Genomic DNA, 12,937 nt, shown 5'->3' with positions numbered 1-12,937 from the left:
AGTATATTATTATTGTTACTATTATTTGTTATTGTGAATATTTCATGTGTCAATTTTTATTGAATTAATTCATTTGTTCAACTTAAATTGATTGAGCTCCTGTAGTTTGCCAAGCACCATCTGAGCGATCACAGAAATGATCCTGGAGCTTTCTGTGTAGTAGGCGAGACATATTATTCAGATAATTATTAAACTGTGATTGGAAAGATTGGCAGGAAGATAAATATAGTGTGCATTTAGAATGTATTAGAGACCACTTTATACCCACTAAAATGGCTAAAACTAATACCCTGGACTATGCTAAATACTGTGAGGATATGGAGCAATTGGAACTCTTAAGCACTGCTGGTGGGAGTGTAATATGATCAAGCCACTTTGGAAAAACAGTTTGGCAATGTCTTCTAACATTAAACATACATCTATCGTAACACCTAGTAATTCCAGTTGAAGGATCCAAAAGTTTTGCCTTTTAGGATATTGATTTTTAAGCTGGTTATTAAGAAAAGGTTGATAAAGAAAAGAAACTCCACCCTTTCCTGCTAAAGAGAGTCGGAAAAACTTGCTCCAGGAAAGAAATCTTAACATACTCATCTTAGCCTAATTCGAGCCAAGTATGGTAGGTAGATGGGAGGGTGTCAAGCACGGTTCTCTTGACTGGACAACCCTGCCCTCCTCATTGTTTCTGGGTCACCCAGCAAAATTCTACCTGCGATTTTGTGTTCTGCTCTTCCTCAATTACCTGCAAATCAGTCATTCTCACTTTTGGAATCTAAGAGTCATTCCTCTCCCCCTTCTCTTTGTACAGTATAACATATATAGCCAATTTTACCTCACTGCCTTTGGAATTTTTCATGCTAATGTGAATTCCGTGTATATGTATTAAAATTTGATTTTTCTTCTGTTAATCTGTTTTTCTGTTAATGCGAAAATTAGCCCAGCTAGAGGAATTTAGGTGAGAGAGAAAGTGTCATTTTTACTTTAGCCCCCACACAGTCCTTGGTATTTACCCAAAGAATGAAAAACAATTGTCCACACGATGACTTGTACACTAACGGTATAGCAGCTTTATTCACAGTTATAAAAAACCGGAAACAACGTAAATGTCTGTAAACAGGTATATAGGTCAAAAATTGTGGTGCTTCCATACAAGGGAATACTACTCAGCAATGAAAAGAAACTACTAACACCCCAACAGCACGGGAAGAATTTCAAAACATTGTAAGCGAGAGAAAAGCCCAGCTCAAAAAGATGTATGAAGTTATGTGAAGTGAAAGAATAGGGGAAAGTTACGGTAAAATGATAGAAATCAGATTAGAATTGTTTGGGGTAGGCGGTGGTTATTGACTGGGAAGTTCCTGGAACTTCCTGGAGTGATGGACACACTCTCGTTGCTACATTCTCGTTGGGGTAATGGGTATAACTCATGGACTGTACACTTAAAATCTGTGCATTTCACTTAATGTAAATTAAACCTGTTAAAAAAAAAAGAAAAAGCATTACATGGTGACTCAACAGTGGTGGTGCTGGCTGGAAACCCGGGTCATGAAGTTTTTCTGAGAAGTGTAGTCTACGAGGTTTACAAACGAAAAACGGGAGCGAGGCTGGGAAAGGGGAGTCCAAGAACCAGAAATTTTCCCAAGTATTGATTTTAAGGTGAAGAAAACTTGGGAAGCGTTCTATTTTATAGAGAGAGGTCAAGGTGCTGCGATAGCGCAGAACTTTCGGCCTCCAGGGTTTGCCCACGCAGTTCTGCCCCTATGCTCCCTGGGGGGGAGGGAGGTGTCCCAAAAACCTTAGTTGTTCCATTAGCCGCCGCCGCCGCCGTCGCGCAGCTACAGTCTGACGGGCGGGCGCTCGCCAGCGTCGCGCTGACGTCACGCGCGTGCTGACGTCGCCGGCGGCCGCGGCCTCTGAAGCGGGCTTGGTGGCGGGGGGCGCCGAGTTTGACTAGTTTGGGGGCCGCTCGCCGCCTGGCGCTAATCCCGCCGCCCGCCGCGCCCCGCAAGCCGCGCCTCGACTGGCCCCAGCGCGTCCCGCCCTTTCCCGCGGGCACCCGCACTGGCGGCTGGGCGGCACTCGGCGAAAGTTGGCCCCTCACGGGCGGGCGGGTGGCCGCGGCCATGGAGCCCCGCAGCATGGAGTACTTCGGCGCCCAGGTGCAGCAGAAGGACGTCGGCGGCCGCCTGCAGGTCGGCCAGGAGCTGTTGCTCTACCTCGGCGCCCCCGGCGCCATCCCGGATCTGGAAGAGGACCTAGGCAGCCTCCGCAAGACGATCGACGCGCTCACCGGCTGGGTGGGCTCGAGCAACTACCGGGTAAGCGGCGGCGGCGGCGCGGCGGGGCTGGACACGCCCTCCCCGGCCAGCCCTTTAATCCCGGACGTGCGAGTCTGGCCAGGCTAGCCCCGGGGTGCGCTTGATTCTTCCGAACCACCCCGGAAAGGGAAACCCATGGACACGAGGGTCCGCATATGCACCGCCGTACCTTTCCTTTCCCACCACCACCAAGTTTTTCCACAATTGTGAACAGTGACAAATTAAGGATTCTCTGACACGGTGCTGCGTTATTGTCATTAGGACACAATGTTTAGTCACTTATTTAAGAAATCAATGATAATTTATGTACATAAAGGGCTCGAAGACTTGACATTTGTACGTCCATATGTAAGCTACCTAGACTAACGCATAGAACATTAGGATACATTTTTTAAGTTAAAAAAAGATGTCAAGTTAATTCCTCTTAACAAGTGACTTTTATCCTTACTCTCCTCTTTTGTTTTTCTTTTATAATCTTTGCGTCTGGAAGGTTGTGCTTTTCATCTCTAAGGCATTTTTAGAGCTTAATTCGGTGCCCGATTAAGTTTACCGTTAAATCTGATGAAAAGATGCTGATCCCAGGGCATTATTTATTTCCTTTTTATTGTCGACAGAAAGCAGTTGAATGTACTGTCATTTTGTTTTGCCGCAGTTGAGGACCGACTCGGATTTGAAATTGTGTCCTAGCAAGTTAGCTGATGCAGAGAAAGAGAAGGTTGAGGGACAAGAAAGAATGTGTTTCTGATGAGCCAGTAGTAGGCAGGTTGAGAAACCAAGTAAGTATTCTGTAACTAGCCTGTTTGAAGTTTTTAGCAGTTACTTTTCTTTCTAGTCTTCTGGTGGCAGTGTTGCTTTAAAATGCTGGCCCAAACCTATAGATGAAGTGAAGTGATTTTTCTTAGTAATATATCTTATAGCCCAGCGAATAGGCTGTACTCTGAAAACTGTTTTCACAGAGAAGAAAGGCAAACTCTGAAATTATTATGAAGATTTAATAGTGAACATTATGTGAGTTTTGGAAAGGATTGATTTTTACAAGGGTAATAGTTTGAAAATTACTATCTTGATGCTTGGTCCATTACATACTATCTCTTTATTATTATTTTTTTAAACTGTTAAAAGTTGATGTTAATAATATATCATTACTGTTTGGGGGGATTATTATTTCTTTGGAAGAAACAAGCTAAATTTACTTACACTGTAAGAAGGGCATGTAAACACTCAAGATAGTCGATTTTATGTTACAGCTCAGGCTGTTATAGAAAATCAGCTCTTTGGTAATGCTTACTCTCCTTCCAAAGTGAAGGTTGACATGTCACCTTCTTCTGTGCTGGTTTGGTGAGTTGGCTTTGGACCATTTCACTCTTCAGATGTACCATCAGTAAATGGCAGTTGAGTCATCTCTTGAAACACTCTTGGCTTTTATGATACCACAGTATCCCAATTTTTCTTTTATGTCTCTACGCACTACATCACTCAAGTGCTGTGTTTTTCCTTTGACTGGTCCTTAACAGAATTCATCAGAGATCTGACTCAGTTCTCATCCCTTTACTACACATTCTCCCTATGTTCCTCATTAGATACTATGGCTTGAGACAATTTCAGCAATCAGAAGAAAACTGACACAGTCTCCTACAACCGTATCTACACACTTTTTTGTAGCTGTGTCTGTATAGTCTACCTTCTTCTCTATTACAATGACTCGTCTGTCTTTTCTGCTTACACCAGTCTCTCTGCATGCTTACAATATCCCATGCCCTCTTACCTACGCAAAGACATTCATCAGTTCTGCTGTCTCCTTCCTGAATCACTAGTTCTCTCCTTTCTACTGAATGCTTCATAGAAGGTTTTCTGACATTGTTAGAGGACATTCTAATTGTTTTGTGTGTGTGTGTGTGTGTGTGTGTTTTATAACCCTAGTTTCCAAACTAGGTCATCATTTTTTACCCAAGATACAATAAAACACTTAACAGCTTAAAAAAGTATATTCAGATTTTTTGAATATACAGATTGTACTTAAATTTCAAATTACGCTGAACAAAATATAATTTTTCTTTAAATTTGATAGTACTTCAGAATTTGAGTGTCTTAACCATCATTCAGTGAATTTGAGTGACTATACTATATGCTGGGTATTGTTCTAGATATTGACAATCCAGCTCTGGACAAGACTAGCAAAGCTCATTCATTCAGCCTCATTCATATATTTATTGAGGACCGACCATGTGCAGGCATGTACTCTCCTAGACACTTTGGATACAATAGAGAAAAATGACAAATCCTTTCCTTTGTGGATTTAGATTCTAGTGGGGGAGAACAATAAAGAAGTTAACTAAAATCAGTATATTAGATGGTGGTACTTATTTTGGAGAAAAGCAGTGAAGGGGAATGCAGAGTGTTGGGCAGGATACAGATGTTTGAATTTTAAATAGTTGGTTACTGAAGACCACTGAGAGGATGATTTAAAGGAGACCGAGTGAGATTCCTGCTGTCATGGAGATCCTGTTAAAGGAAGGTGAACAGGTATACAAATTAGGTAATTTCAGATAACAAGTGCTTCTGAATCAACTGATGTGAAAGAATGAGGGTAAGATGAGACTGTTTTGTATAGTTAGGGAAGTGAGGTGAAATTTGAATATAGACATGAAAGAAATATAGGAGTGAAGAATGATTCAGGCAGAGGAAACTGCAAATGCAGAGGCCTTAGTTCTGTTGAACATAAAGAAGGCCAGCATGGCTAGAGCTTACAAGTGAATAAGATGGAGAGGCAGGTAGAAAGAGCCTTATAGGATTTTACTCTAAATCAGTGGAAAGTTTTGCGTAGAGGGGTGGCTGCTTTGTGGAGAGTAGACTGTAAAGGAGCAACAGAAAAGAAGCAGGGAGATGATAGTGGCTAAAGCTAGTTTGGTCACAGTGGCAGTGCTGAGCAGTGGAAGATTTGGGATGTGATTTGGAAGTAGAGCCAACAAGATCTCTTGTTGGATTAAATGTGAGGGTAAGAGAGAATTAGGGATAATTGCTTTGCTCGAGCACCAGTAGAGGGTGCTATTTACTGAAATGGGAAAGACTGAGAGAAACAAATTGGGTGAATTTAGTAAAGTAAAATGTTTGGTTTGACTGTGTTAGGCTTGAGAAGGTTGTTTAATATCCAGGTTGAGATTTAAATATGCAGTTGAGGTCTTGAGCTCAGTGAAGTCATAATTGGATATTAAAAATATGGAAATAGGTATATATAAAATATATATGCTCTGGCATTTGATGTTTGCAAAGGACAGTCCTGTGATTTCAGGAGTCTCCAAATTTTAAAATGATATTATGGCAATAAAATATTCTCATAAAACGCAGTTAAATATGATAACCATCATTTAAAGAGTCCTTACTATCAGGCACTGTTCAAAGTGCTTTATTTGTATTATCTCATTTTATTCTTTAAGATGGCTTTAAAAAGTCAGTACTATTATTTTCCTCATTTTGTAGAAAAGATGTAAGTATTTTGCCTTCAGTCTTAGACCTGGTAAATTGGTGGAGGAGCACTTGACCTAGGGAGATTAGGATTTTCTTACTCCTTTCCTTTTATGTACTTTTGTAAACCTTTTCAGTATCCTATAATTTGTCAGCTTTACTTTCACTTTTTTATATTGTCTATCTGTAACCGTGACTGTAAGCTATAACTCTAAAAATGGATAAAACAATAAGTAGCATTTATATTATAACCTTCTAGTGCTGGGCTAAGTAATATGGTAGGATTTCAAGTTTTTTCTTAGAATCCAAAATCATAGCCCCCTTTCCCTTTTGAAGGATGATACCTTCCACTGTCAGCATCACCATGATTGTATTTCTTAGAAATCATCAACTTCTGAAAATATATCACTTTTTAATTTGCTTAAAAAAAGAATGTTTCAGATGTATCTATTTATATATGGATCATGCCTATTCCTTTTACCTGCCATGTCAGAGGAATGTCCAGGTCGCTTAAAATTTTTTACTATTACTATTGTCCTTTTGCATTGTCAGTTTGTATATGTGCATGAGTTTGTCTAGGGCAGTTATTCTGAACTCTGCCAGTCACTGCCCTCTTTTAACGCCCCCTTTTACAATCATGAAATAAATTTTGTAGATAATACCCACTACACATAATTTTTAAAAATTCTAATAATGTTCTAACTATACTATAAAGGAAATTTACACATAATTTAATGAGATAAAATATATTTCAATATGAAAATGTGCCAGCTTGACTACCCAAGAACACATGATATTCAGGTGGCTGTACTAATACATATTATTGCTGTAAATGCTACCCACTGCCAGTTCAGACCACTATAGATGTGTGGTTGCTGGTGATTCACACTTCGCAAGTGGCATTGCTGTTGATGATTGTGATATTCTAGAACTCTAAATTCTGAACCTTATTTCTTTGCATATGCCACCTTAAAGAGTTTGACCATTCAGTGTGACATCCAATCTATTTAACTTTTAACTCTCATACTCCCCCCCTTGTTTGAGCTTAAATATCCTGGTCAATCAATCACACCCTTATATTCATTCTTAATTCTCTTCTCCCTCCTCATTCTTGCTTTATGGTCCTCTTTTGATAAAAAGCAGTCTTGATTAATCCAACTCACCGACCCCATACCTGCACTAGTGCAACTCTAGATGAATGGAGAAAAACACAAAACCTCTAATTGGTTTCATTTTAGATTCCTGATGTTCAGGTGAGCCCTTAATGTTGCCTGGCAGTCGTATTAGATTTTCTTAGTTTATTCATTCTTTCACTCAGACAACTGTTTTACATCTGTTCCTCTCCCCTCAGACCTACAATCATCAGTGTTAACCAAAGGCCTTGCTTCCTACTTACTGAGAAAATTGAAGGAATTGGAATTCCTTAAGATTCCCATTAATATATGTATCCAGCTTCCAGCATTTATACCCATAGCAGGTTCTCCATGTTTGAATCAGTAAAGGAAAGCATACTTGTCCCTTGATTTACCTGCTGACTGCATTTCTATAAAATTTGTATAATAAAACCGTGAAAAAAAAAGTTATGTTCTAGGCTTTGATAACTTCTTCAAACAGGGTTTTTCATTTACTCGAATGGCTGATAGCAGGACTGCCAAGTATGGCCATGTACCTTTTGGCTGCACAACTCCAGGGAATAATATTTTGTGTTATACTTCGCAGCCCAACCCCGCCTGCCAGTTGAGAATAATTGTTCTTGTGTGTTTAAGTCTAGAAGTGGAAATTTTGCTTTGTACTTTCCATCTTGCTTCTCCACTCTACCTAAAATTAATCAGTATCTTTAATTTTAAGTCATTTGTTTCTCTCCTTTTTTAAGGGAAATAGTTTTATTATTTATATATTTATATAAAAATAACCCAATATTTCTCTTCAGGTTTTTAAAATTTGTAAGTCATCAGGTTTTGCTCATTTGATCTGTGCATACATGTCCACTTGGCAATTATTCTATCTCATTCTTTAACTCATTTTCTTAGATGCTGAGTAAATTTATGGAAAAAAAAATGTCCCGTAAACCTACAGAATTTCCTGAGAGAAGGAGCATGCAAGATAGGAGTATGCTTGTTATTAACAATACATGCCCTTTTTTCTGTTCCACATATGGTAGAAAAACATCCCTGATTATGAATTAAGCTTATGTTCTTCCTTGATTTCAAGAACTCTTGTTGGCAGTTTTTCTCACTTTTACATGGAAAGGTCTTAGGTGTGATTCTAAAATTGAGAGTGGTCATTACTATCTTATGCAATTACTTAGCTTCATTTTTGGTTCACAGCATTTCTGATTTAAACTATTTGGAAGACTAAACATTATATTGGATTGAAACTGAAGCCAGTTGACATCAGATTCCTCAAATATGTTCAACCATTTGTGATTCAGAAGTGTAAAGGGATTGAGAGAAAGAGAAAATGGGAAAATGTTCTGAGACTACTTGGGGTTAATAATGTTTCATAAATTTTTAAGAATTTCAGTTATATGACTTGAAAACACCCTAAATTTTAAGCCTAAATTTTGCTTTTTAGAGTCTATTTTCTTTACCTGTTAAAAGTATGTTATTTTTGCTTTTATATTTGAAATGTTTTATTTTTATAGTTTGACTTTTATATTTTACATATACCTGTTAGAAAAATTTTTTTTTCTTTTTTTTTTCTTTTTTGCTTTTATATTTTAAAGGACCTGAACAGAGACGTTTGAGTTCCTGAAAAAGTGATGAGGAGCAAATTAGAATATTGCTCTAGCTGTTTTCTTCTTTTTTTGTGGGTTTTAATACTCTACTGAAAGGACCCTTAGCCAAGATGCAGACTGAGTTGAAAGATGTCCAAATGGAAATTCAGGAAAGTTTTTTGTAGCTCTATGGAAATCTTGGTATTTGACATGTCAAATTCACCCACCATATTCTTTAGGGATGCTTTAGTTATTAGTGGGTCTTTATTAACACATGTGAATTTTAGAATCATCTGGTCAAGTCGCACCCCCACATTGGGACTTTTTACTGGAATTACATTGAATATCATCTTTTTGGAGGGGAAACTTTTTATCTTTATAATATTGACCTTTTTTAACCTATGAAAATTACATAGGTCTTCTTTAATGTCTTTTATTAATAGGTCTTATGCACATTTTGGTAGATTTACAACCAGGTAATTTATAGTGTTTGAGGATATTGTAAATGCTGTTTGTCCTTTTTAAAATTGAGTTTTCTGACATATAGAAATAACATGGCATTTTATATATTGATTTTTATGGCCTACTTATTATATAATTTAAAATATTTTTCCTGCAATCTGTGGATTCTTTTAGGTTTTCTGTACATGTAATATCATCAGGCATTAATGACAGTCCTGCTGCTGCTTATCAGTCTTTTAATTTTGTTTGGTTTTGGTGCATTAGCTTAGGAACCCTAGGATGAGATTGAATAAGAGTATGGGCATCCTCGAATTGTTCCTAGGTTTTAAGAGTATGTTGTAGCATTTCACCTTTAAGAATCATGCTTACTATAATTTTTTTTAAAAACTTTATTATGTAGAATTTTGAACATGTATAAATGGAGGTAGAGTAAAAAAATTCACCCTCAACACTCATCAGCCTGTGACAATCCTGCACCACCCTTTGTCACATATCACAGATATATTGTTTCATCTGTAAGTCTTTCTACTTCGTGTCTCAAAGATAAGTGCTCTTTTAAAAAATTATTAACATAACCTCAATACCATTACCATGTAAGTAAATAATTCCTTGATATCAAATATCCTGGGTTCAAGTTTCCAGTTTTTAAAAATGTCATATTAATTTTTATATCAGTTATTTTCGGAAAAATCAGGATCCATATAAGGTTCACACATTGTGATTTGTTAATATATTAGTTCCCTATTGTTACTGCGACAAATTATCACACACCTAGTAGCTTAAAACAACATACATTTATTTTCTTACGGTTGTGGAGATCAAAAGTCCGAAATGGGTTTTACTGGGATAAAATCAAGGTTTTGGCAGGATCACATTCCTTCTAGGAGCTTTAGAAGAGAATTTTCCAGCTTCTAGAAACTGCCTGCATTCCTTGGTTTGTAGACTCCTCTTCCATTGTCAAAGCCAGCAGTACGGCATTTTCAAATTTTTCTCTCTGACTTCTGTTTCCATCACCACATTTGATTCTCTCTCAAGCCTTCTCTGATAAGCGTTCCTGTGACAATATTGGGCCCAGGATAATCCAGAGTAATTTCCCCATTTTAAGATCTTTAACTTAACCGCATCTTTAAAGTTCTTTTTGCCATTTGAGGTAACATATTCACAAGTCCTGGAGGTTAGGATGTGAACACCTTTGAGAAGCCATTATTCTGCCTACCTCAGTTAACATGTTTATTAAGTCTCAGAGTCTATTTCTCCCTCAGTATCTCTTTTTAAAACTACTTGAATTTTATTTGTGGTAGTTTCCCACAATCAGGATTTTACTGATTTCATTCCTGTGATATTCTTTATTCCTTCTGTATTTCCTATAAATCAGTAGTTGGATCTAAACCTTGATCAGAGTCAGTCTTTTTTTTTTTTTTGGCAAGACTAATAATAGTGCTCTTCTTCATGAGGCACCTAACATCAGGAAGGCACATAGGTCTGATACATGATGTTAGTAGCCATTAATGTTCAATGGTTAGGTCTCTTAATTCATTAGAGTTCGCAAAATAATGCTCTAATTTTGTCATTCCTTCATTTATTAGCTGGAATAGTTTTATGAAGAGAAGCTTCCCCCATTTACTACTATTTGATTGCTCAGTGGTATAAATTATATGGAAAGGCAGGTGTAGTTCATATGATTCCTTTAATTTACTAATTGTTAATGAGTTGGTCTTTTAGCATCCTCTAATGTTGACCAAGTAATTTTTGTTTTTGTTATCATTATGAACTCTTATATTTAAACATATCTAATGCACTTCAAGACAATGCAGTTATTCTTATTGATATTCAGACTGTCCTATCTTGACATGACCCTAGTAATCTTTGATAGCATCTTTGCTATTTGGTATCACAGAATATAGTATTTCCTGCTCCTGCCACTTCTCCAAGAAGCTTTGGTTTCTTCTAGTGGGAAATGGTCTGTGGAAATACAATGTGTATGCTAGTGGAAGGAACTCATTGTTATGGTTTGATCATTGTTTCTAGATTTTTTTTTCAATGGATAGGGTTAGGTTTTATTTTAACTTTAAAGAAAAACACATTGTAACTTCGTATTGATATTCTAATTCAGATTCAGAACTATAGTTTTTACTACTACTGTATGTTTCTTAGCTATATCTCCTCTCAACAAGATTTCTGAAAACATTGAAGTTTCTTATTTGCAGTTTTGTTTTTGTTCTTAGGGTGTATCCCACTAGGGAGATATAGTCAAATAACTGTAATATTTTAAAGTCACTCAGAATAGTCTTCTGTGTGTTGATGCTGCTGATTGGGCATACATTTAGGTTCACTTATTTTCAATGAAACTAGTTCCTGCTACAAAGAAGGTATATTCAAAATAGTTTAGTTTCTTTTCCTGTTCCTTGCAGCCTATTCCCAACCATATAGCTTCTGTATAACAAAAAAATTGATTAAAATTTTTTCATTGTTATTTTACATTTATAACTATAGCTCTTTGTAGTCCCTTTTTTGTATATACATTTCCCCAGCTTGCTTTTTTTCACTTAATATATCTGGGAGGCCATTGCATAGCAGAATTAGGATAGTCCTCATTTTTATTTTTAAAGTGTCATAGTGTCCTGTAGGGTGGACATACCATGATTTATTGAATCTGTCCCATATTGGTTAATGTTTGAATAGTTTTCAGTCTCTTGCCATGAATAATCTTTGCATGTTTTTTTTCATAGTTTTGCCAATATATCCTAGGGATAGACTCCTAAGTGATATCTTACTAAATGTACATGTTTTTCCTGCTGATTTGAGACATTGCTTTTATCATCTGTTAAATTTTATGTGTGAGTCTATTTGTGGATTTTCAATTATGTTTTTCTAACAACTCATTGATATAATTCGCATACTATACAATTCACTCATTTGAAGTGTATACTTCATTGATTTGGCTTTGGGAATGAGACATTATTGGAGATCCAGTCTCAGCTGGAGACCTTGAATCATCTGAGCCCAGGATGGTTTTGGGTTCCTCCCCTGAGGTAGAGAGCTTGTTCGTTTGTTTGTTTGTTTGTTTGTTTTACTCAGTAGCTTTGAGTTTTTATCTGGGGGGGGGATGGGGGTTGGGTGGGGTGGGGGCGAGTGACAGCATACTTCCCTCAGTAGCTTCAACTTTTATTTCTTATAGGACAAGGTTATGGGAAAAGTTTGTACCTTTCTTACAGAGGCAGGTGCTCTCTTCCTGTGAGACCTGTTCCTCAGAGAGATACTTTCTCCAATCTCCTCCCCTGTCCTCAGTCTTAATTATGAGTGTTCGGAGGTTTGTGGAGAAAGAGCCTGCAAGTGGGTGTGAACTATTCTTGTGTCTGTGGCTACTAGGGTTTCTGTATTTTCATGTTAGCCTACACTCAGATATTAACAATGAATTAAATATAACTGAATTCTTTTTATCCACTTGGGTGATAGTTTCATTTTTTTTTATCCTCTGTCACATGTAATTAACTGCTAATGTCCCATCTCTCCTTGGGGGCATTTGTCTTCCCTTAGATTTCAGGCTAGTTGATTATTCTGCAACCTCAGCTTTCCAATAAATTCAAGAATAGATATGGTTTTGTAGATTATTTGACTTTCTTGTTTAAAATGGGGATGATGTTTTTTCCAGTTTCTCCATCCTAGATGGAAGCTGGAATTCCTCTATAATTAAAGGTACTCTTAATTTTTAACTGTTTTACACAGTAAACATTTCAGCATTACAGGAAAGTTGCAGGTATAGTCAATAAATTCCTGTTTACCCTTCATCTAATTTATCAGTTATTAACATTTTGCCAGATATGCTTTATCACTATCTTCCTGTGTGTTTACACATTGTTATTATAATTATTGAACCATTTAAGAAGAGAGTATTCATGTTTACCCATGAATACTTCTATCTCCTTATCTTTTTTTAAACTTGGTAATATATGAAGATCTTTATATGTCAACAATTATATAT

At 37.1% G+C, this 12,937-nt stretch overlaps 1 protein-coding gene across 3 annotated transcripts in view; it reads left to right on the top strand.

The window, feature by feature from the left end:
* The first annotated feature begins 1,882 nt into the window (after positions 1 to 1,882).
* The window catches only part of CLASP2 (cytoplasmic linker associated protein 2), a 149,675-nt gene continuing 138,620 nt past the window's right edge, over positions 1,883 to 12,937 (top strand). For all 3 annotated transcript variants that reach the window (XM_023535014.1, XM_011363366.2, XM_011363291.2), the window contains exon 1: positions 1,883 to 2,315. In XM_023535014.1, the coding sequence (XP_023390782.1) occupies positions 2,121 to 2,315 (195 nt within the window). In that variant the 5' untranslated portion in view covers positions 1,883 to 2,120. The remainder of the gene's footprint in view (positions 2,316 to 12,937) is intronic.

This window comes from Pteropus vampyrus, unplaced genomic scaffold, assembly GCF_000151845.1.
Source record: "Pteropus vampyrus isolate Shadow unplaced genomic scaffold, Pvam_2.0 Scaffold1, whole genome shotgun sequence".
NCBI lineage: Eukaryota > Metazoa > Chordata > Mammalia > Chiroptera > Pteropodidae > Pteropus > Pteropus vampyrus.
This window is presented reverse-complemented; position numbering and strand designations above follow the sequence as displayed.